The 23,416-nt window shown below is 44.7% G+C and overlaps 1 protein-coding gene across 1 annotated transcript in view; it reads left to right on the top strand.

The window, feature by feature from the left end:
• The window catches only part of DNAH3 (dynein axonemal heavy chain 3), a 348,463-nt gene that overhangs the window by 273,820 nt on the left and 51,227 nt on the right, over positions 1 to 23,416 (top strand). Inside the window, 5 exon segments of the mRNA XM_040440318.1 lie at positions 6,906 to 7,200; positions 9,953 to 10,132; positions 14,273 to 14,396; positions 18,133 to 18,289; positions 18,407 to 18,550. Coding sequence (XP_040296252.1) covers positions 6,906 to 7,200; positions 9,953 to 10,132; positions 14,273 to 14,396; positions 18,133 to 18,289; positions 18,407 to 18,550 — 900 coding nt within the window.

Below are 23,416 nucleotides of genomic sequence, written 5' to 3'. Positions count from 1 at the left end.
TCTGGTTTCCATCATCCTCCCTCTTTTGGTACTGCAACAATGTCATCCTGCTACTACCCCTAACGCCCCCAAACACTATACTGAAGAAATAATAGTGCCATACAGATAGCTCCCCACATAGTAATAGTGTTCCCAAAAGTCCCACCAATTGTAATTCTCTTCTAGAGTGCCCACATTAGTAGTAGTTCCCTCACAATACCCATACTCGCCAACGTTTCAGTTGGTAAAATCGGGCATATAACCCCGACCCTGGGAATTCCCCGATCCCACCTGGGACCACTTATGGGTGGGGTTTATGCTAGCCCCACCTATTTTCGGCCTGGGACATTGCGACTTTGGGACAGTTGGCAACTATGCAGTGCCCCCAGTAGTAATAATTAGGGATGAGCGAATTGATTTTGGATGAAACATTCGAAGTCAATTCACACAAAACATCGGTCTAATACTGTACGGAGCGAGCGCTCCGTACAGTGTTAGAATGTATTGGCTCAGATGAGCCGAAGTTATTACTTCGCGAAGTCTCACGTGACTTCGCGTAATAACTTCATAGTGTGGGGATTTGCTCTGGTAGACAGGATAGCGGACGCAGTACAGAGGCAACCACAAAGTCTTTAACTTAGGCCTCTTTCACACTTGCGTTGTCCGGATCCGGCGTGTACTCCACTTGCCGGAATTACACGCCGGATCCGGAAAAACGCAAGTGAACTGAAAGCATTTGAAGACGCATCCGTCTTCAAAATGCGTTCAGTGTTACTATGGCAGCCAGGACGCTATTAAAGTCCTGGTTGCCATAGTAGGAGCGGGGGAGCAGTATACTTACAGTCCGTGCGGCTCCTGGGGCGCTCCAGAATGACGTCAGAGCGCCCCATGCGCATGGATGACGTGATCCATGCGCCTGGGGCGCCCTGACGTCACTCTGGAGCGCCCGGGGAGCCGCACGGACGGTAAGTATACTGCTCCTCCGCTCCCCACTACACTTTACCATGGCTGCCAGGACTTTAGCGTCTTGGCAGCCATGGTAACCATTCAGAAAAAGCTAAACGTCGGATCCGGCAATGCGCCGAAACGACGTTTAGCTTAAGTCCGGATCAATGCCTTTCAATGGGCATTCATTCCGGATCCGGCCTTGCTGCGGTATTTTCTCCGGCCAAAAAACGTTCCGTTCCGGAACTGAAGACATCCTGATGCATCCTGAACGGATTTCTCTCCATTCAGAATGCATTAGGATAATCCTGATCAGGATTCTTTCGGCATAGAGCCCCGACGACGGAACTCTATGCCGGAAGAAAAGAACGCAAGTGTGAAAGAGCCCTTAAACAGTTCAGTGTTTTATTCACACAAAGGGAAAAACAAAAAGTAACGGTTTGCAGTCTTGGTGTTTGTTCACACCATAAAAAGTCCACAGAACACAAACCTTCCCCTGGTCAACAGTTTTTCCACTCGCAGTCCACAGCAGGCTTTTAGCACGGCACAAGTTCTCAGTTCCAAAAACACACAGAGACTGACAGTGCTCCACTGTCATATGAAGAATAATCCACACCCGGCTGAGACTGCTGGCTGGGTTTTATATAGGCCAATAAAGAACTGGCCTGGAGCGTGGGGAGCAGCCACCCACCCAGCACTTTGGCTACTCCCAGTAGGAGCCGGCCTGGATCGGCTTTACAGCCACACTAACAACAAACAGTGTCACCAAGCACTAGCTGCCGCTGACACTTAAAACTACCGGCTCTTACCTCACCGAGGCCAGGAATCTCGGTGAAACATACCTTCCATCAATGACGGCCACTTGCGCCTTCCTACAATAGATTAATTTTTACTGTAGAAAACCCATTTCCAAAACTCGGGTTTAGTTCCTCGGATGTTTGCCCAGGAATATTAATGGACTTTCTGGACAGTCATGGGCCCCCCAGGAGCATCAGGCCACTCCAGACTCCCCTGTTGTAATCCACTATTGTTTCATGGGTTGTTGCAATACCACTCAAGACCTGTAGGCAGGTGTGGCTCTGTATATGGAAGAAATCAGAAATAGCAAGTGCCACATTCTGTCAGTGTATCAAATGTTGATGTCATCCATTCTGCCATTCTTGCTCAAGTGCATGTGTGCATGCACAAAACGGTGCCAATGCTTGTTTTTTCCCAAAGTTAGAACTCAACCTATCATTAATACATACTGCTGTATATAGACTGTAATCCTAATTCTAATCCAAAGAGTATGCTATAAAATATGTATTTATTTTGGGGTACAACTGTGGAGGGATCAAGGGCCTGCACTGAGTTATGTAGTTCCGGTGACTGGTTCCAGATCTTGTGAAAACAGCTGATTGGCGGGGGTACTGGGAGATGGGTCACTGCCGATCTGATATATGCTAAGGATGGGTCATTAGTAAGGACGTGCTGGAAACCCCGTTTGTTATATTTTACCTTACGGGAGGCGGAGGGGTGGCCAAACAAACTATTCCCTGGGTGTAGGAAGCCTTGCTTTCATCCCTGCATTACTTTATTCTGCAATCTGTCCTATATACTGTGACCCTGAAATGCTTTTATAATAATTCCAGCCTCTGTTTAATGGATGTTGCTGTTTAATGGAAGTTCTATCTCAGCCACTTGAACCACAGAGATAAAATAAAATGCCGCGCATACACTATGGAATGCTTTTAAATTACATTTTTGCATATATTGTCAAGTGCTTTTAGACTAGAATCCTCTTATATGTTATAATAATGTGTCACGACTACTCTGCAGGCTCATCCCGCTTTTTAATGCCAAGTCCTGCCATCATGGACCATATAGTTGGAGAAAAAGAACATTTACAAATACTTCAATGTATATCGCTCCCCCGATTCTCAGGCCCTCACTTTATATTATACTTGATTTTGTCAAATTAGTTTTTTCTCCAACAATGAATGAATAAAAATCTCTTAACAGCGAGCAGCAGCACCCCCACTGGTTCAGCTCTGTGCCCGCCTATATAAAAATATATTATTTCCACCAACTACCCAGCATCTAGGGCTAATTATTTTAATTAGGGAAAACATTAACATAAAGAAATCAGGAGTTAATTTTAGCATATACAGGAAGTCAAAAAACGATTATGGATATCCCTATTGCCAATACTTAGTGTATCAATGAATATTGTGGCTAAATAAAGGGGTCCAGCTAAATAGATAACCCGGTACAAGCTCCCGAGTGCACAAAACAACTAAGACAAAAAAGTTGGAGCTCACAAAGTACCCATATAAAAGGTTTTGTATTTTATGGAAACATAGTATATAACAATATATGCCATTAAAAAGGGGGAAGTGACAGAACAGCCGGCAGTACACACACCGCAGAAATATATCATATTGGGAAATAAATAGAAATCAAAATTACATATACATATAAATTGATATGCCATAGAAGTAAAAGATAGTGGTAGGGTGAGTCAATAATTGCGAGAGTCGTCAACAATACATAATATAAGGATATTGGCAAACTATTAGTACATACGGAGCAATCCCGCAAAAATCTTAGCCAAAACTCCAGGAAGACAACAGCAAACACAGGACTCACCCAAAGTGTGCACAACCAGGATGGCGCTACCCCGACGCGCAGATTCTGTATTTACGTGGCCTTTGCAATTTATTTTCTTACCAGAAACAAAGGGGGATTTAATTAAGCATGCCTGGCTTCGAAAAGTCTCAAAATAGGGTTCTGAGAATTTACAGGCTTATTTGTTAAAAACTAATTTTGCATTTTTACTCCACTCCAGTTTTGAACAGTGGGTGGGAAAGTAGACGAGGTTAGCCTGCCAAACTGATTTAACATGTACCTGAGTTAAAAAAAAAAAAAAAAAAAAGTTTACGTAATGGCTGTGCTTGTTTGTACAATCATAACTTCCCTAATGTCTTTTTCAGCCATATTATTCCCTTTTTGAGCTGCCCAGCTAGATGCATTTCTCTCCCAAGCAGGGGCTGTCTTCTTTCTGTGGAATCTGCCAGCACTCTACTGCTGTGACGTTCTTTCCCCTACTTCCCACAATGCTTGTTTTTAGCTTTGGAGCTCACAGAACAGATAAGGAGAGGGAAATCACACTTACAGAAAAGCAGGACGCTCCTGTGGCCTTCAGAAGCTGTGTAGAAGCAGTTCATTTATCAAGCTCAGGATCTCAGCTGGCTCTGACATGCCCCCACTTCCTCTCTGCTGTCTTCTGTGTCTCTGTTAGGCTAGTTTCACACTAGCGGCAAGGAACTCCGGCAGGCTGTTCCGGCGGGTGAACAGCCTGTCGCATCCGTGCTGCCGCTAGTGCACGTGTGCCCACGGACTAACGCTCCGGCCCTATTGACTATAATGGGGGCGAGACGGAGTTCCAGCGGCAGCACGGAAAACATGCCGAGAGGCGACCGGAGCAGTAGTCCGGGGGCACGCGTGCACTAGCAGCAGCACGGATCCGACAGGCTGTTCACCTGCCAGAACAGCCTGCCGGAGTTCCTTGCCGCTAGTGTGAAAGTAGCCTTAGTAAGAATGGATCTTGCCTGACAACAGGCAGTGGACAAGTTAGGTGGAAGTGAGACCCTTAATGGTCATGACTTTACAGCTTTTTTTTTAGGTGGATGCAGGCAGGTTTTTGAAATGAAGTGATTTAGAAATTTGCTAGTTAGACTATTCTCTATTAAATGAAATTAAATTGTGTGAAAGCACACGGACTCTTTAAGCCAGATTTATCAACTGTGACTTTTTAAAAAGTCTTGAAAATCATCTCAATCTTACTACATTAAAGGGGTGGCGTAGAAAGTAGAGTAACATCTCAAGACAAAACCGTTTAAAGTGTTTCAAATACCTTTTGCTATGTCAGAGACATACCAAAGGTTTTGATCAGTGGGGGTCTGAACGCCGATACTCCCACCATTCGCTCGAACAAGGAGAGAGAAGAACTCACGTAGCACTGCAGGAGACAGAATCGAGAAGGACCTATAGACTTTCTGTTGCAGTGAGAGAGCTATGTGAGCACTTCTCTCTCCTCATTGTAGCGATCGTTGGGGGTCTCAGAACTCAGACCTCCACCGATCAAAACCTTTGATATATTGCTATGACATAGGAAAAGTTTTTGGAAAGCCCAGTGACACTTTAAAGATACACAAATGTGTCCCTCCTGTACACTCGTGGGAAGCTGGTCAGATCAAGTTGATCCTGCTGAGTAAAACAATACCCTTCTTATATCCATCAGTACTACGGTTCCAGAGAAATAGAAACGTTTACAATTATGCAAATAAGCCATTCAAGCACCAGGAGGCGGGCTTATGCGGTTGGAGCACCACTCCAGCAACACCCCTGGTGCTCGACTATGACGCCCCTCTTCTTTTAATCACGCCCCCCTTTCCATTAGATTGACAACGCCAGACCTCTCTGGTCTAGCGCTGTTTCCTGCGCAGTCCCCTTGTAGAACGGTGAACATCTTCGTCTTCATCCCAACGAGCGAAGATGTACAGTGCGCCCACGCCGTCACTGCTCTAGGAAGTGGCGGAGCGGGCAGCTCTGAAGTAGCCCACACCGCCACTTCTGGTTGCAGTGACGGCCAATTAGGCTCCCTCTAATGGTTGACTGCCCATTCATATTACTAACAGTATAGCCAGTACCACCATCAGTGCAGCAGATTTCATGCCTCCTAGTAAAGGATGATAATATCCTAAATTCATTTTCACCAGTTGTCTTGCTCGTCAAAAATATATGTAAGAAGGTCATACTACTGAAGCCTGTGAGCTTGTATCATCGCTGATTTTTAAAAAAAACCTCCATACCCCTTTTGATTTTGTGAAGATATTTCAGTAGAACAATTTTCTAATGTGATAACCCTTTATTTACAAAGCCTATTAGTTTAGAATCATACATCAGAGATTGGAGTAGGATCTTAACAGTCCATGTATTAATTCTGCCCCCCTTCCCCATTACATGTGCATGCTAAGCCAAGCATGCATGTGTTCTCCCTCGAGAACAAAAGGATTTGGCCCATAATTTCTGTGCATATTTTCAAACCACGTCAAGAAGGGAAATGTTACTTCGTAATGCGGTTTCCAAGTGGAAACTGTGGTGGGTGTCCTCATGGATTAGCCCCATGGAATGAGGCTAAAGCCGTGGGCAGATCCACAGAATGCAATTACAAAACCACAACAGGCGCTCAGGGGCAAGCTACGGTTTTCTGCAGTTTTACCAATTGATTTTTCTGGTGGAAGAGTGAGATTTGCAAACATACCCTTAGTACAGTTTATGTTAAAGAGAGTTTCCCTCAGGAGGAGCTATCACTAGCTGATCGGTGGGGGTCTGACACCTCTCACCCTGTCTGATCAGGATGTAGCTGCGTCCAGTCAGCGCCGGAACCGCACGGCACTGTGTAGAGGACAGAGGTCATCACTGACGCTCAATGGGAGCACCACTATAGTGACAAGCTCCCTCCCCTACAAGGTTAATGTAGCGGAGTAGTTCCAGTGCCAACCTTTAGCGATGCAGCTACGCCTGAACAGCTGATCAACAGGGATATGAGGGGTGTTAGACCCCCACCGATCAGCAGGGATAGGCCATAACTTCATAAAATCTGGGCAACCCTAAGGTCTATGGATGGAAACCCTCCTCAAAAACAGCACACCTAGAGCATGCTGCATATTGTGTTTTAGCACCAAAAAGCACAGAAAAAATAAAAGCTGCAAAGTTGGTCTAAATTCTGTGAGCTTTAATCAAGCAAGATTTTAATACATTTTTTTTTTAGACAGGAGCAGATCCAAATAGGAGCTGCATATTGGAAAGATTGTTATACCTCTCCACCTTTTTGGATCCACCCATGTGTTTTGCTGAAAGACTGCACCAATAACTATACATGTGTGTAAAGCCTAAGACACTCTGGTAACGTGTTCCAATCTATTTTTTCCCCCTAGGTATCTGATCTTATCATTCCTACAATGGAAACTGCCAGACAGTCCTTTTTCTTAAATGTATACGTAGAGCATTCTGTTCCTTTGCTGTTTGTGGGTCCCACTGGGACAGGAAAATCTGCAATTACAAACAGCTTCTTAATAAAGCTTCCAAAGGATAAATATATTGCCAACTGCATCAACTTCTCAGCAAGAACCTCTGCAAATCAGACCCAGGATATCATATTCTCTAAGCTAGATCGCCGAAGAAAGGGCTTGTACGGGCCGCCTGTCGGGAAAAAAGCCGTTGTGTTCGTTGGTAAGAATCTTTCTAGTAATCAGAATAATCATTTCTCCCTCCATTCGTGAAGTACATCATGTAAAGGATAGCGCAGGTAATTCCCTTACTGGGCGCATTACCTGCTCTGTTCCAGTCTGCTGTATACTACAACACCTCCACCCTAATAACTGAATTCTACACCGTCTGCCTTGTGGACTAGAAGTTAGTCTTTTTGTGCACCCCTATGAGAACATCAATGTGACTCTCCTAGGAATGCATAGAGAGACTGACTTCCAGTCCACTCAGCAGATGCTGTAGGATCGTGACAGGAGAAGCGAAGCGGAATGAATAATTCCGCAATAAATTTCACAGCGCCTGCGCTGGCTGTTGCATGATGTGTTTAAACAGGCAGTATATATTCAGGATAGGTCATCAATATCAGATTGGCGGGAGTCCGACACCTGGGACCCCACCAATCAGCTGTTTGAAGAGGAGGAGGTGCCCCATGCGAATGCCGCTTCCTCTTCATTATACTACGGGTCATCTCCCTTGCAGCGGCGACATAGTGAAATGACAAGTACTTGCTCCATTCAAGTGAATGGAGTGAGTACTTGTAATTCCACTGCACTTCTGAGACCACCAGCAGTGTAATGAAGAGGAGGAGGTGCCCCATGCGAATGCCGCTTCCTCTTCATTATACTACGGGTCATCTCCCTTGCAGCGGCGACATAGTGTAATGACAAGTACTTGCTCCATTCAAGTGAATGGAGTGAGTACTTGTAATTCCACTGCACTTCTGAGACCACCAGCAGTGTAATGAAGAGGAAGTAGCACTCGCACGGAGCGCCGCCTCCTCTTCAGGCAGCGGATCGGCGCCCACCGCCGATCTGATATTGATGACCTATCCTGAGTAGAGGTCATCAATATATACCGCCTGCACAAACACTTTAACAAATGGAGGGGAAAAATACCTGGAGTGCAGCTTTAAAGTGTGACTGCCAAACTGTAAAGCAGCTTCTCCATGTCTCTCCTCCTTCTCAATAGCCAGCGCTGACTGCTCGACCTATTCCGCACGGCTGGTTAGTTATTCAGCGTGCCGGGGATACAGAAGGATTTCTCACTGTCAGTGCTGGCCACGATGACGGTGTAAAAATAGCAGGGAGACAGAAAGGCAGCGTGTGTGTGTGTGTGTATATATATACAGTATATAGTACAGATGTTCATTTTTTTAAAATATATACGAGGGAGCAGGGCCTTCTCAGTCAGAGCTGCGCTGTACTGTGAAGACTGATATTCCTTAGCAACGTTCAACGAGAGCGCTGCTAAAGGGAAACTTTACAGCAAGTTTTCACATAGAAATGTAAAAAAATCAATAAAGTATATTAGAAAAGTCTTTCTGATCACTGGCCCTACACATTAGAAAAATAAATGTTATACTTTAAATAAGTGTTATAAATTAAATGATCCCCTGTGTAAATATTGAGCATTTAAGCTGTATGCCCCTTTTTCATCCATTCTTTAAAAAAAAATAAGAAATATCAAATTTACCCAGAGGTATTAATGAGATCTTAAAGGGTTGTCCCACAAAAATATTCTACATTTTTCATCAGCATCTGAATAGCTTTGTAATTGCGTGTCATTAAAAAGTATAGCTACAGAGTTAATCAATAAAATGCTTCTGCTCTTTTCCTTATCTCTGTGTCCACCTTGCTGAGGTGGTCGCACATGCTCAGTTGCATGGAGAGAGCTGCAGCAGAAAGGACACAAGCCCCCTGAAAAAAAAAAAGACACATCTCCTGAGCTCTGATAGGGAGAGAACTGCTGCAGAGAGGACATGCCCTGTGAACTGCCAGCATGAAATAAATTAAGTCTAGCATGATAATTGAAACAATGAATAGGAAGATCTCGGGATCTATGTGAGGTGCAGGGCTGGTTCTAGCTTTGATAGAAAGAGATTGTCATTATGTCTGATTTTAATGTTTTTACATTCATTATGAGATGACCCCTTTAAAGAAGAAAATTAGCCTCATTCATTTTTTGGCATAAAAAAATGATGTTTCTCGTGGGGACTTTGATGGCCCATTCATTTAGAGAGGCGGTGCTGGTCTTCACTCACCCACCCACCCTGTTATCATATTCTTTTCTCCTTTTCCTGTTACTTTAAAGTGGACGTCCATCAAGGAATACCTTTTTTTATCTGAATAGGCTCGAAATTCTCTACTGATTAATTTCTTAATATATCTTGTATTAAAAGCTCTGAGCACTGTTTTTGTGATGCAGAGCTCTATATCCCTATAGATTTAAAACATAACATGCTGGCTTACCTATATCGTCTACTAGAGGGAGCTAGCTGCATACGGTTATACATTGAACTCAATCAACAGTATGCAGTAAACTCCTTATCTCCCTCTAGTGGTGGTGGCAGACCGGGATATTCTTTTAAATCTGTGAATACGCAGGGAATTTGGAGCCCCGTATCAAAAAAATAAAGATCCAACAGATATATAGATATATTAAGAGATTCATCAACACAGAATTTTGGACCTAAAAATGCAAGGTAGACACTAAAGGGAATATGTACAGCCTGGCTGAGCTTCCACTAGCAATCACAGCTGATTGCCAGGGGATTTATGAAGCCAGACCTGCAGCGATCAGGTCAAAATAAAAAGGGAGTGTCGTGATCAGATAAGCCCTTCAATGGTTTCAGAGTGTAATATTGTTTTTTATTTTAATAGAAATATTCAGTTGTTCCTCTACCATAACTGGGGGCTCTTGTTTATTTTGTCTATAGATGATCTGAACATGCCAGCAAAAGAAATTTATGGAGCCCAGCCACCTATTGAACTATTGAGACAGTGGATAGACCATGGACACTGGTATGACAGAAAGGACACCTCGCGGCTAGATATTGTTGATGTCTTACTTTTGTCCGCAATGGGGCCCCCTGGAGGTGGGAGGAATGATATTACTGGTAAGGAATACTGAAAAAAAATATTCCAACTAAAATGTATAGAAAAACAAAGCTGTCTCCATACCTTAGATAGTCAAAGGGGTCCTCTGGGATTTGGTTTTGATGGTCTATCCTCAGGACAGGTCATGTCATCAATATCTGATCCAACGCCTAGCGCCCGTGCCGATCAGCTGTATGAAGAGGCCATGGCACTCCGTGAGCACTTAGACCTCTTTCTAGGCCAGTGATGTCACATTTATCGTCACATGGCCTAGTCGCAGCTCAGGCCCATTCAAGTGAATGGGGATGAGCTGCAATACCAAGTACAGCCACTATACAATGTACAGCGCTGTTCTTGGTGAACTGTGAGAAGGCTGCAGCGCCCATCAGAGCTCCGGTGAGCGTCGCAGCTTGCTCAAACAGCTGATCGGTGGGAGTGCCGAAAGTCAGACCCCTGCTGATCTCATATTGATGACCTATTGATGACCTAATATGAAAATCCCAGAGAGCCCATTTAAATATTTTCACAGAGGCAAAAAAGTAAAATGATTCCTCCCAGTGTGATGTAAATAGCTGTAATATTTTTTTGACCGGAGGTAATATTGCACATATTAATTTGTATAACCATAGTCGCCAGGCTTTACAAGGTATTTTATTGGGCCAAGTAATAAAATCAGAAAGAATAACATATATTGTTTGCTGATTATTCCGAAATATCATGAGAGAAGAGATAAATTGTGTTGGCACATAATGAATAATCATTGTACACAGAGTAGATTTTAGAATATAGTCAGGTCTATCAATCTCCAAACAGCAATAAAACTGCAAATATAATAGCAGCAGCATTTCCACCGTGAATGCTGGGTTCTGGCACAGACCTATAAACTCCCTATTCTCTGGGCCTGCACTGTAAAGATATACAGAGACTGTCTCTAACCGCTGCGGCTGGGACGATTAGTCAAGTTCTTAGGGACCACTATATATGGAATATCAAATTGATATGGGAATTATATTTCATACAGAAAGTTTGGTCCTGAATATTATTACTGTATAACAATACATTATGTAAGTATGTCGCAGCATGGTGGCTCTGTGGTTCAAATCCGCCAAGCACAACATCTGCATGGAGTTTGTATGTTCTCCCCATGTTTGGGTCAATCTCCTCTAGATTCTCTGGTTTCCATTCACACACCTAAAGAGTTCGGCCTCACAGTCAGTTTTCCTGGTGCAGTTTTGGGAGTGAATTGTAAAAGGAGAGAAGGTATGACAGGCAGATACGACTTCTCCTCTTCTTTTGAATTCTCTCCTGGTTTGACTTCCAAAACTGCATCAAGAAACCTGACCATGTGGCCATACCCCAAAAAAAACACACTGATAGGTTAATTGGTTTCATATGAAGTTGGCCTTGTAGAGATTCTCTAGTCTTTCTATGTCTATGGTCTTTCTTCAGGATAAGCCCTCAATTTCAAATCTGCTGGGGTCTTACACCCCACAGTGATGGTTTGGGGGGAGCTCTGGTGCCCGAATTACACAACTCCGTCCACTGTGAACTAGACAGAGACATTATATTGGATGGTAGCCGCACTGCAGTAACCAGCTCCATCCACTACATTATGGATGGAGCTGTGAAGTTCTGACGCCAACTTTGAGGGCCCTAGCTAATGCAGAACAGCTGGTCGGTGGTATCCTGAGGATAGGCCATCAATATGAAAGGATTGGGCAACCCCTTTAAAGGGGACTTAAAAATTATGACCTATCATCAAGATAGGCAGACAATATCGGATTGATGGCGGTCTGACTCCCAGCTCCCCCCCACCGACCAGCTTTTGGAAGGGGCCGAAGTGGTCAGATCAGTTCTGCAGCCTCTTACCCTGCCTGTGACACCACGTCCATTGGTCACATGGTCTTTGTGCAGCTCCGCCCCATTTATCCAAATCAGTGGGATGGCGCTACAGAGCCAAGCACAGCTACTACACTACATACGGCTGATTGGTGGGAGTTTGGGGAGTCAGACCCAACAGTCAGATATCAGTGACTTGTCCTGAGGATCTCCACATTTTATATATATATATAGTCCTGATCAAAAGTTTAAGACCACTTGAAAAATGGCAAAAAATCATATTTTACATTGTTGGATCTTAACAAGGTTCCAAGTAGAGCTTCAACATGCAACAAGAAGAAATGGGAGAGAGACAAAACATTTTTTGAGCATTCAATTTAATGAAAACAACGAATAAACTGAAACGGGCTGTTTTTTCAGCTGATCAAAATTTTAGGACCACATGCCTTTAAAAGGCCAAATCTGTGCAAAGATGTGGATTCATAGTCATTTTCTGTCAGGTAGTCACACGTTGTGATGGCAAAGGCAAAAAAACTCTCCCTTTTTGAACGTGGTCGGGTTGTTGAACTGCATAAGCAGGGTCTCTCACAGCGCGCCATCGCTGCTGAGGTGGGACGCAGTAAGACAGTCATTTGGAATTTCTTAAATGATCCTGAGGGTTATGGAACAAAAAAGCCAAGTGGAAGACCCAAAAAAATTTCACCAGCACTGAGCCGGAGGATCCAATTGGCTGTCCGTCAAGACACTGGACGATCCTCGACCCAAATTGAGGCCCTTACTGGTGCTGACTGCAGCCTCATAACCAACAGACGGCATCTGAGACTAAAGGGCTTCAAAAACAAAAAACTTCTTCAAAGACCTCGTCTCCTTGAACGCCACAGAACTGCTCGTTTGGACTTTGCAAGAGAGCACCAAACATGGGCCATTCAAAGGTGGAAGAAAGTTTTATTCTCTGATGAGAATTTTTTTTTACCTTGATGGTCCTGATGGTCTCCAACGTTACTGGCATGACAAGCAGATCCCACCTGAGATGTTTTCTACGTGCCACAGTGGAGGGGGCGCCATAATGGTCTGGGGGGCTTTTTCCTTCAGTGGAACAATGGAGCTTCAGGAAGTGCAGGGGCGTCAAACGGCCGCTGACTATGTCCAGATGTTGCAGAGAGCATTCCTCATGACTGAGGGCCCTCGTCTGTGTGGTAACGACTGGGTTTTTCAACAGGACAACGCTACAGTACACAATGCCCGCAGGACAAGGGACTTCTTCCAGGGAAATAACATCACTCTTTTGGCCCATCCTGCGTGTTCCCCTGATCTAAATCCACTTGAGAACCTTTGGGGATGGATGGCAAGGGAAGTTTACAAAAATGGACAACAGTTCCAGACAGTAGATGGCCTTCGTGCGGCCGTCTTCACCACTTGGAGAAATGTTCCCACTCACCTCATGGAAACGCTTGCATCAAGCATGACAAATTTTTGAAGTGATAAACAATAACAGCGGAGCTACTCATTACTGAGTTCATGTTTGGAAGTTGGATTTCTGTTTTGGGGGGGTTTAGGGGATTTTTGGGGGGGTGGTCCTAAACTTTAGATCAGCTGTTTCAGTTTATTCGTTGTTTTCATTAAATTGAATGCTCAAAAAATGTTTTGTCTCACTCCCATTTCTTCTTGTTGCATGTTGAAGCTCTACTTGGAACCTTGTTAAGATCCAGCCATGCTAAATAGGATTTTTTGCCATTTTTCAAGTGGTCTTAAACTTTTGATCAGGACTGTATATATATATATATATATATATATATATATCTGAAAGAAGAGGCAGCACTCCAGGATAAAGTGAAAAACGACCCGCTTTATTTCCCCTGTGCAACGTTTCAACTGCTCATTGCAGTCTTTCTCAAGCATGCTTGAGAAAGACTGCAATGAGCAGTTGAAACGTTGCACAGGGGAAATAAAGCGGGTCGTTTTTCACTTTATCCTGGAGTGCTGCCTCTTCTTTGAGATATCTACAACTATTTTGACCGAACAGCCTAAGGTCAGAGGATTTTGCACCCGGCTTCATCTACAAGTAGTGCTGCTGCCCTTTCTTTGTACTATATATATATATATATATATATATATATATATGTATATGTATATATATGTATATATATACACTGTATATACACTCAAATTTCTCTTATCTAGTCGTAATGGTCCAACAAAAATGATACAGTTTCAGTACGTTGTAGACACAGTGGATCCCCTCCACTACACACTTACATTGTTGCTCACTGTCAATCCTCTTTTTACTTTTCTGTTTGTTACTTTTACATATTTTTTTGCAGGTCGCTTCACTCGACACTTGAACATCGTTTCTATCAACGCCTTTGATGATGAAACATTGACAAAAATATTTTGCTCCATATCAGACTGGCATTTCGGCAAAGGATTCGATATTTCATTTCTAAGGTATTTTTTTAATTGCTTTACAGCATTTCCGTGATAGACATTTACCGTATGTCCTATCCACAGAATATGCCATTAATGTTTTATAGAGGGTTTGGGACACTTGCCTATCTCCAGGACAGGGGTCCTTGCCCCCATCATGCCTGGTCAGGTGAGAACCAGCTACCACATCTAAGTGGGGAGTAGATGAAGAGGTGGCCTTGATCTCCGCTCACTTCCGTGGCTCTTACAGAAAGCTATGGAAATGGCCAAGCAATAACCGGAGCTGGGACCCATAACTAGAGGTGGGAGGATATGACACTGATGAGAATCACCCTTTTCTTTCTGAGGTGGTCGTGCTGTTTTAGTACATAGTTGCATTCTCCTTGACATACCAGTCCTAGGCATCTTTTCTTAGAACGATACATTGTGCTGTTCATCAGTTATTCCACCTGGAAATGTCATGTGACTGCCGTCCAATCATGCCTTAGGGCAGTGAGAGGTGTCCTGACATCGGAAGATCATGTGACAATAACCCCGCCCCTTGTTCTTACCAATGAGGCTTCCTATGTCCTACATTACACGGCTCCAGGGCAGGACGTAACCAACAGCAACTGTAAACCGAAACAGATTTGCTATAGGGTACAATGGTCGGCTAATAACTTTAGAATAAGGTCGTTTTGATAAATGGTGATATTTGGGGAAAGTGATAAAACAGCGATATCTTTTGGGTGAGATACATGTAAAACCACTTTAAGTTTGTTATGTCCATAGTTGTTTCATACAAGCATGTACCATGAAGTATTCCAGTTATATAAAGTTACACCCTATCCACAAGATAGTGAATAACCATTAGATCGGTGGGGGTCTGGCTGCTGAGACCTCTGCTATCATGAGAATAGGGGCCTCATATGCTGTGGGGCCCTCCGATATGAATGGATGGGCAGTGTGCATGTTCAACCTGACGCCTTCGTTTTGGGGGCACTGCGGGGTACGGGCCCCTGTCCTTGTGATCGTGGAGGTCCCAGCAGCTGTGGATAGAGGTTGACTCGATATATCTAGAATACCCCTTTAAGCATAGACTGTGAGAATCCACAAGTAATCCCTTCCCACATCAAGTACCTCGGTTTTCTCTGTAAAGTTTAGAAAGCTTTTGCCTTGAAGCAGTTTGAGTTTCCATTTAGTAAAATCACTACTTATCTGCTGGCCGAATACAACGAGGAGAGTTCAGTAAGATTTACAATTCCTGCTTAATACTCACTGACCGTCATTAGGAAAAGATTTGTGTAAAGCTCTAGACAAGCTGATACACCCGAGATTCAGATGTTTATCTCTTGATTAAAAATGGCAGAAATCAGGAAGGTATGTTTACCTGGTTGAAGTTCTCCCTCAAAAGTAATTTTTTGAAAAATCTCATAAGTACTGTAGCCTGAAATGAAAAACTGGTGGAGTCATACCTGACATCGCTAAAGAAGTGGTCCCTATCTGGACAAGTCATCCTGTAAATAGCTGGTGATCACATAACCGGCATATATCTGGCAACTTAAGTCACTGGTGGTCTGCTGTTGTCAGCAAGGAAGATACGGGCCGCCGCTGAAGTACCGGCATGGTATCACCTAGTACTTATTCAGATGAATGAGTCACCATGTAATGCATTGTACCATTGAGTCCTCCAAAGCAGCGACTCTCCAGTATGACTAGCAAATGGGGGGTCCCACTCCTTGACATCAAAATAAAAAGCACGCTTTAAAGGGGTTGTCTCACTTCAGCAATTGTCCATATTGCTTCCTTTGCTGGCTGGATTCATTTCTCCATCACATTATACACTGCTGGTTTCCGTGGTTACATCCACCCTGCAATCCAGCAGCGGTGGTCGTGCTTGCACACTATAGGGAAAAGCACCAGCCTCTGTGTGGTCCCACGGTCCCGGCCAGCAGAGAGGCCGGCGTTTTGTCCTATAGTGTACATGCACGACCACCACTGATGGATTGCAGGGTGGTCATAACCAGGGCTTTTTTTCTCAGAGAAAAGGTGGTGGAACTCACCCCCCTCCCCTGGCCACGCCCCTACCCACCCCTAGGACCGCCCCCTAAAACCGCCCCTTTAGAGAACAGGGATGCAAGTAAAATTTGGGGGGGGCTATAAAAGTCCAGCCCAGCAAAGAAACCCCCCAGATGGGGATGGCACTGTTAATGGGGGATCTGGGGATGGCACTGTTATGGGGTGGAGGATCTGTGGATGGCACTGTTATGGGGGATCTGTGGATGGCATCCACAGATCCCCCATCCTATAACAGTGCCATCCACAGACCCCCCCCCATCCTATAACAGTGCCATCCACAGACCCCCCCCCACCCCATAACAGTGCCATCCACAGACCCCCGCATAACAGTGCCATCCACAGCCCCCCCACCCCATAACAGTACCATCCACAGACCCCCCCCCCCACCCCATAACAGTGTCATCCACAGACCCCCCCCCCCACCCCATAACAGTGCCATCTACAGACCCCCCCTCACCCCATAACAGTGCCATCCACAGACCCACCCACCCCATAACAGTGCCATCCACAGACCCCCCTCCCCCACCCCATAACAGTTCCGGTGCGTTCCACCAGAAAAAAAGCCCTGGTCATAACCATGGAAACGAGCAGTATATAATGTGAGGAAAAATGAATCCAGCCAGCAAAGGAAGCAATATGGACAATCACAATACAGTAGTAAATGTCTTGAATTACCTTCTTCTACATAAGGGTCCATTCACACGTCAGCAGGTGTTTTTCGGTCCGCACATGGCCGGTGCTTTAAATAGAAATGCCTTTTCTTGTCCATGTCTGCGAACAAGAATAGAACATGTTCTATTTTTTTGCAGAACGGAAATGCGGATGTGGACAGCACGCTGTGTGCTGTCCGCATCTTTTGCGGCCCCATTGAAAATGAATAGGTCAGGATCCGGACCCATTTGGCCGACGTGTGAATGGACCCTAAATGATACTTGCTGAAGTGAGACAACCCCTTTAAGGGTAGGTTAACACAATGTTTTCTGAAGTATGTTTTGAGGCACATTTTCCTGCAGGTTTTTGTGTCAAGGCCAGAATTGGATTCAGCAGGAAGGAGGAGTGTAAGTCCTTCCTTTATATTTCCGATTCCTTTTGAATCCACTTCTGGCTTTGGCTATAAAGCCTGCAGGAAAGGCTGCCTCAAAATCTCCTCTAAAAGAACTCACTGTGAACCTGTACTGGCTGACGTGTTGTGTGTCCACGTGGCAGCTGAAGGCATCTGTGTCGGTCCCATGTTCATATGTGCCTGCATTGCTGAGAAAAATTGTGTTTTAATATATGTAAATGAGCCTCTAGGAGCAACAGGGGCGTTGCCATTACACCTAGAGGCTCAGCTCTCTCTGCAACTGCCGCGCCCTCTGCACTTTGATTGACAGGGCCATTCTGTGAAAACACCATCATGCCTGGCCTTTCAAAGTACAGAGGACGCTGAGAGAGCTGAGCCTCTAGGTGTAACGGCAACGCCCCCGTTGCTCCTAGAGGCTCATTTCCATATATCAAAACTTCATTTTTCTCAGCAATGCGGGTACATATGAACACGGGACCAACACAAGTGCACATGTAACAGGTCAGCCAGTGTCATAGGCACAAATCTGCTGATAGATGCCCTTGATGGCTCTTGAGCGATCACACATTTAGCAAAAATAGCTACAAATCAAACTGTATGGTTTGGAAGAAAAAGATTCCATGTGCTGTTTTTCAGATCTGGCAAACTGATGATACAAGCAACCATGGCAATTTACAAGACAGCTGTGGAAAAGTTCCTGCCAACTCCTTCCAAATCCCACTATGTTTTCAACTTACGAGACTTCTCCCGGGTGGTCCGCGGAGTGCTGCTGTGTCCACACACTCATTTACAGGTAATGCAGAATGAATATGCTGCATGCAGCACTTTTTTTTTTTATGTTTGACGCCAAATGAGCATAACCGAGCATAACAATTGCTTAAAATTCTTATGTCTTTTCTGTGTTTTCCAGGACAATGATAAACTGATCAGACTTTGGATACATGAAGTTTACCGTGTATTTTATGATCGCTTAATTGACCCTGACGACAGGCAGACTTTCTTCAATATGGTCAAAGAGACAACGTCTAATTGCTTTAAGCAAAGTGTTGACAAGGTAGGATTGGCTGGCATGGTTACCTTATTTTTACTTAATAATAGGGCAGATTTACTAATCCTACCTAAAACGCAGACAGGGAAAGGCAGTCTAAAGAGGCACCAAATTTATGGCTTTATGGCTAACCTTATTCCTTCTATTGGTTGGCTTTCTTAATGACAGAATATTGCACCAAAATTCTGGTACAAAATGTTGCGTTTTAGGTCACGCCCATTTCCAGCTAAACCATGCCCTCCCTGCAAAGCCATGCCTCCTTGGCAAGCTAGGTAGGTACAGTGGCTTTTTCGCAAACTAGATGCACCAAATTGCACCACAATAGTGGCAATTTTTTGGGCTTCTTACGACAAGTCTAGCTGCAGTCACATTAGTAAATATGAAGCAATATCGTTTAAAAAATGGGATGTAACCAATGATATTCAGAATTGTGTTACTTTTGTAGTGAAAAGGGTTTCCTGGGGCTCAAATATTGGTAATCAGTCCCCGGGATAGGTCATCAATGTCAGATCGGTGGGCCAACTCCTGGCTGTTAGCTGTTTGAAGGGGCTGGGGCACTATGTTGAACAGAGCACACTGTGCATGTACAAGTCCCCGCCACATCAATTAAACATACTCCTAAAACAGATGTCATTTAGTGGCATTCATCCCCATAGATGCCCTTCTTAAAATATAATTGCTTTCCATGCAGTGTACTTTTTTACCAGGTGCCTCTGCATGGAATAGTGCAATCAACAAATGATGCCACCAAAGTAAGGCTAAAGGGACACTCTTTTGGCATCCGTCTGTAATGAAGGCGTTAGGGCAGGGATGGCCTAACTGCGGCTCTCCAGCTGTTGTAAAACTACAATTCCCACCATGCCCTGCTGTAGGCTGATAGCTGTAAGCAGTCTTTGCATGCTGGGAGTTGTAGTTTTGCAACAGCTGGAGAGCCACAGTTTGGCCATCCCTGCCTTAGGGGTTCTTCCTAGGCCAGTGATGTAGGGGCAGACTAGCCATAGTCCTGGTGGGCTGATGCCCAGGGGGTTGCCTGAGCCCTCCACACAGCTGCCAGCCAGGTAAATAATGATCTGACCCTCCCCTCCCGACTCCTGAATTCCATTGTCCTCTCATCCTGAGGCAACTGGAGTAGAAGGACAGAACAGGGCCGCTGGTGCTGGCCACCCCAGATGGGCAGTTTTGGTGGAAGTATCTTTTCCTGCTGCGGCAGTATTTTGTGATGGACTGTGGTATTTGGCTCTGCTGGGGTGGCATAATGTCCCATTCAAGGGAATAGAGCTGGGCTGCAATATCAATCACAGCCACTATACAGTGCACAGCGCTGTGCTTGGTGAGCTGTGAGGAGGCCGCAGTGGGGGCACAACAGGCTCTTCAAACAGCTGATCAGTCGGACCCCCACCAATCAGATAATGATGACCTATCCTGAGGACTCCCGGGAAAACCCCTTTATTGGGCTTCTTGGAAATCAAGGAACTAGGAAGCGTGGGAGGACTTGCATACATGCTGCCATATTACATAGTGACATAGTTTATAAGGCTGAAACAAGGCATCTGTCCATCCAATTCGGCCTGTCATCCTGCAAGTTGATCCAGAGGAAGGCAAAAAAAAATGTGAGGTAGAAGCCAATTTTCCCCACTTTAGGGGAAAATAATTCCTTCCCGACTCCAATCTTGTGTTGTATAATTAATTTTACTGGGACTTTCATGTCCTTAGAACATCAGAAATGTTGTCAACTCAATTATTCACCATATGTTTTAAAGCAAAGTAATTGTAGATAGTAGTTTGGGTGTTTTTGTGATAATGTGCTGTTCCCTCAGTGTTTTATTTTGTACCATTTAACTGATCAAAGGCGTTAATCATTATTCTGTGCCATTCAAAAGACTTATGGAACATTAAATAGGATTTAGTCAATTTGCCTATTAATGAGTTCAAAGAGTAGAATGCACATATGGATTAAAGACGTGATTTCAATATAATATACAATGTAATGTTTGCAGCTTCATTGTGGCAAGTAGCAGTTATTTGTATTTTAATGAAAGGGAACCTGTCACCTCAAAAATGCATCTACACCCGCCAGCAGTACCTCGTAGTAGCCCGCAGCCTTTTAACAGTGATGGCCAATTCGCCGTGTTCGCCCGCGAAACACATGCGAGCTGCCATCCTAACTCACAAGTCCGGCGATGCAGAGGTAAGCCCTAACCTGTGCCTGTGCTCGAGCCGGTCTGAAATGAAATGCGGTCTCCGGGTGCAGGCAGTTCCGAGAACAGCCCGATGAAGGCCCCCGGAGGCTGTTCTCGGAACTGCCTGCTCCCGGTGACCGCATTTCATTTCAGACCGGCTCGCGCACAGGCACAGGTAAGGGCTTACCTGTGCATCGCCGACTTGTGAGTTAAGATGGCAGCTCGCATGTGTTCGCTGGCGAACTGGCCTTCACTGCCTGTTAATAATCATATGTTTCATCCTGTTGTCCGATGCTGTGTAAGTTAAAAAAACGCAGTTTTATTCTCCATCAGCGCTATAGTGCCGTCCAGCTTGAAGTCAGGGGGCAGCGGCCTCCTTGCTTCAAGTCAAGGTAACCACACTCCCTAACCGTCCCCTCTTGCCTGAGAGTGACAGCCTGCAGTGCGGCCGCGATTCCCCAAGTCTTGCGCATGCGCGGGGCACTCTGTAGTAATGAGCTATCCCATCTCCTGCTGCCGCTGTTAGCCGGATTTCAGCAGTGCAATGCGCATGCGCGAGACTTGGGGAATCGCGGTCACTCTCAGGCAAGAGGGGACGGTTAGGGAGTGTGGTTACCTTGACTTGAAGCAAGTAGGCCGCTGCCCCCTTGACTTCAAGCTGGACGGCACTATAGCGCTGATGGAGAATAAAACTGTGTTTTTTTAACTTGCGCAGCATCGGACAACAGGATGAAACATATGAATATTAACAGGCTGCGGGCTACTACGAGGTACTGCTGGCGGGTGTAGATGCATTTTTGAGGTGACAGGTTCCCTTTAACTTTGGAGAGCAGCAAAAGTTTAATTCTGTCTGGCTATATATTTAAGAACTGATTTCTTTGGCGTCTTTACATGACAGGTGGCTAATGATCTCCACAAATCACATTGATGGGGGGAATTTATCAGAATTAAAAGCCATTAGTAATTATGTCACTTTATGACTTCACCCTTCAGAATTACCAGCATTTAGTGAATAGTTTAACATTGCAGTGTTATTTTGCAGTCTTGAGTCTGTATGTACTGATATTAGGACAGTCTCAATATTACAGATTCAATGTTTCTTAAGTGTGTGGTTATGAAGTTTACTAATCCTTTAAGTTTCACAAAGATATTTGTACACTTTACATCAATTTTTTGTTAGACGGGTCCTCCACTGCTGAGACCCCAGTGATCAGGGAAGATCAGCAGCAAATGTTACATTTCTCTGCAGCGCCACAGCAGGGGGAATTAAGAATTACACATTGTCCATTGAAATCATTGGGTTTTCATTTTAATGCAGGACATCTGTGGTCCTCCAGACCAAGAGATGCTCTTTTGTAGCCACATTCTGCTCTGGCTAATAGTAGAGAGTCCTGACGAGGGTCCCCCTTACCCTTCTGTTAGTTTCCTAGTTTGAAAATAGGTTTCTAAACCAAATCCGTCAACTTTCATTTGCTATACAATGGGTGAGATGTAAAAAGGCCAGGAGAAGCAGACCAGAAATGGAAAGTGGTCATGAGAAGATCCCTCCTGTATGGAAAGTGAACCTGGCCATATGCATTAGATGCATCTCAGCCAATTTTAGGTCGGACTGGCAGACCATCTAATGTGTATGGGGAGCTTCTCATTCTACCCTGATATCAGGGTAGATAAGATCAGGCTGTTTGATTTCATTCTCCCCAATGTATGTGTTCTCTTGGAGATAGACTACCACTCGAGGTGTATGGAAGCAGCTTTCTTCCCTCTCCCTGTTTAGAACACATACATGCTCTACCGGGCATGCATGTGTTTGAAGGGATGAGGAGAGACAGCTATCTAATGTGTATGACCAGCCTTAAAAGGGTCTGTATTGTCAGTTGCCAGAAGGAAAGGAAACTGATTCTACCTAGAACCCATCTCCTGCGGTACAGATTAGCAACAGCACCAAGGGATGACATGGAAGCACTACATAATGCTAGAAACATTGTACATTACTTTAAAACAGCAATGTACAGTCTTTCAGGACTTTTGGTATGAACATGATTTATGTGAGAACACAATTTAAGAGGTTGTCCACAGGATAGGTGTTTTTGGTGTTGGATCTGCCGGGGTCCAACTACTGGGGCCACACTGCTACCAAAAACAGGTACCCTGTCCATTCAGCTGTACGGATCTGCTGGAGTTTATACTTGGCCAGGGTCAGTCTGGACTCTGGCGTACCAGACGATCCTCCGGTAGGCCCAAGCTCTGACAATAATGGGGCCATAATAAAACTGGGCCCTTAAGGTCCTATATACACCTAGGGTGGGCCCTCAGAATCATTTTCTCTAGTGGACCCAAGGAACTTCAGTCCGAGGCTGTACTTCGATATCTTCAGCAGGCCCTTAAGCTGGCTATACATTTGAAATAATGATCAACCGCATTGCGGACGACCTATAATTCATGGGATCGCTTATACGAATGATTCCACCAACTAAACTGGCCGACCAAAACTAGCTCCTGGTACTTGAACACAGCGGCAAGTTCAGCCGATCATACCATCAACATGCATATTCGGCTGATGAACGGCCAAAGTTTTCCAGCAAGATGACTTACATTTTCGGTAGAGAACAGTTTGCTGTTGGCCATCGCGAAAGTTTGTGATAGTTTGTCAAACGACAGTCGAACAGAATGGCCAAAATCTGCCATTCCAACC

Source organism: Bufo bufo, chromosome 7, assembly GCF_905171765.1.
Source record: "Bufo bufo chromosome 7, aBufBuf1.1, whole genome shotgun sequence".
NCBI lineage: Eukaryota > Metazoa > Chordata > Amphibia > Anura > Bufonidae > Bufo > Bufo bufo.
Note: the sequence above shows the minus strand (reverse complement) of the source record. Positions and strands in the feature narration are given on the sequence as shown.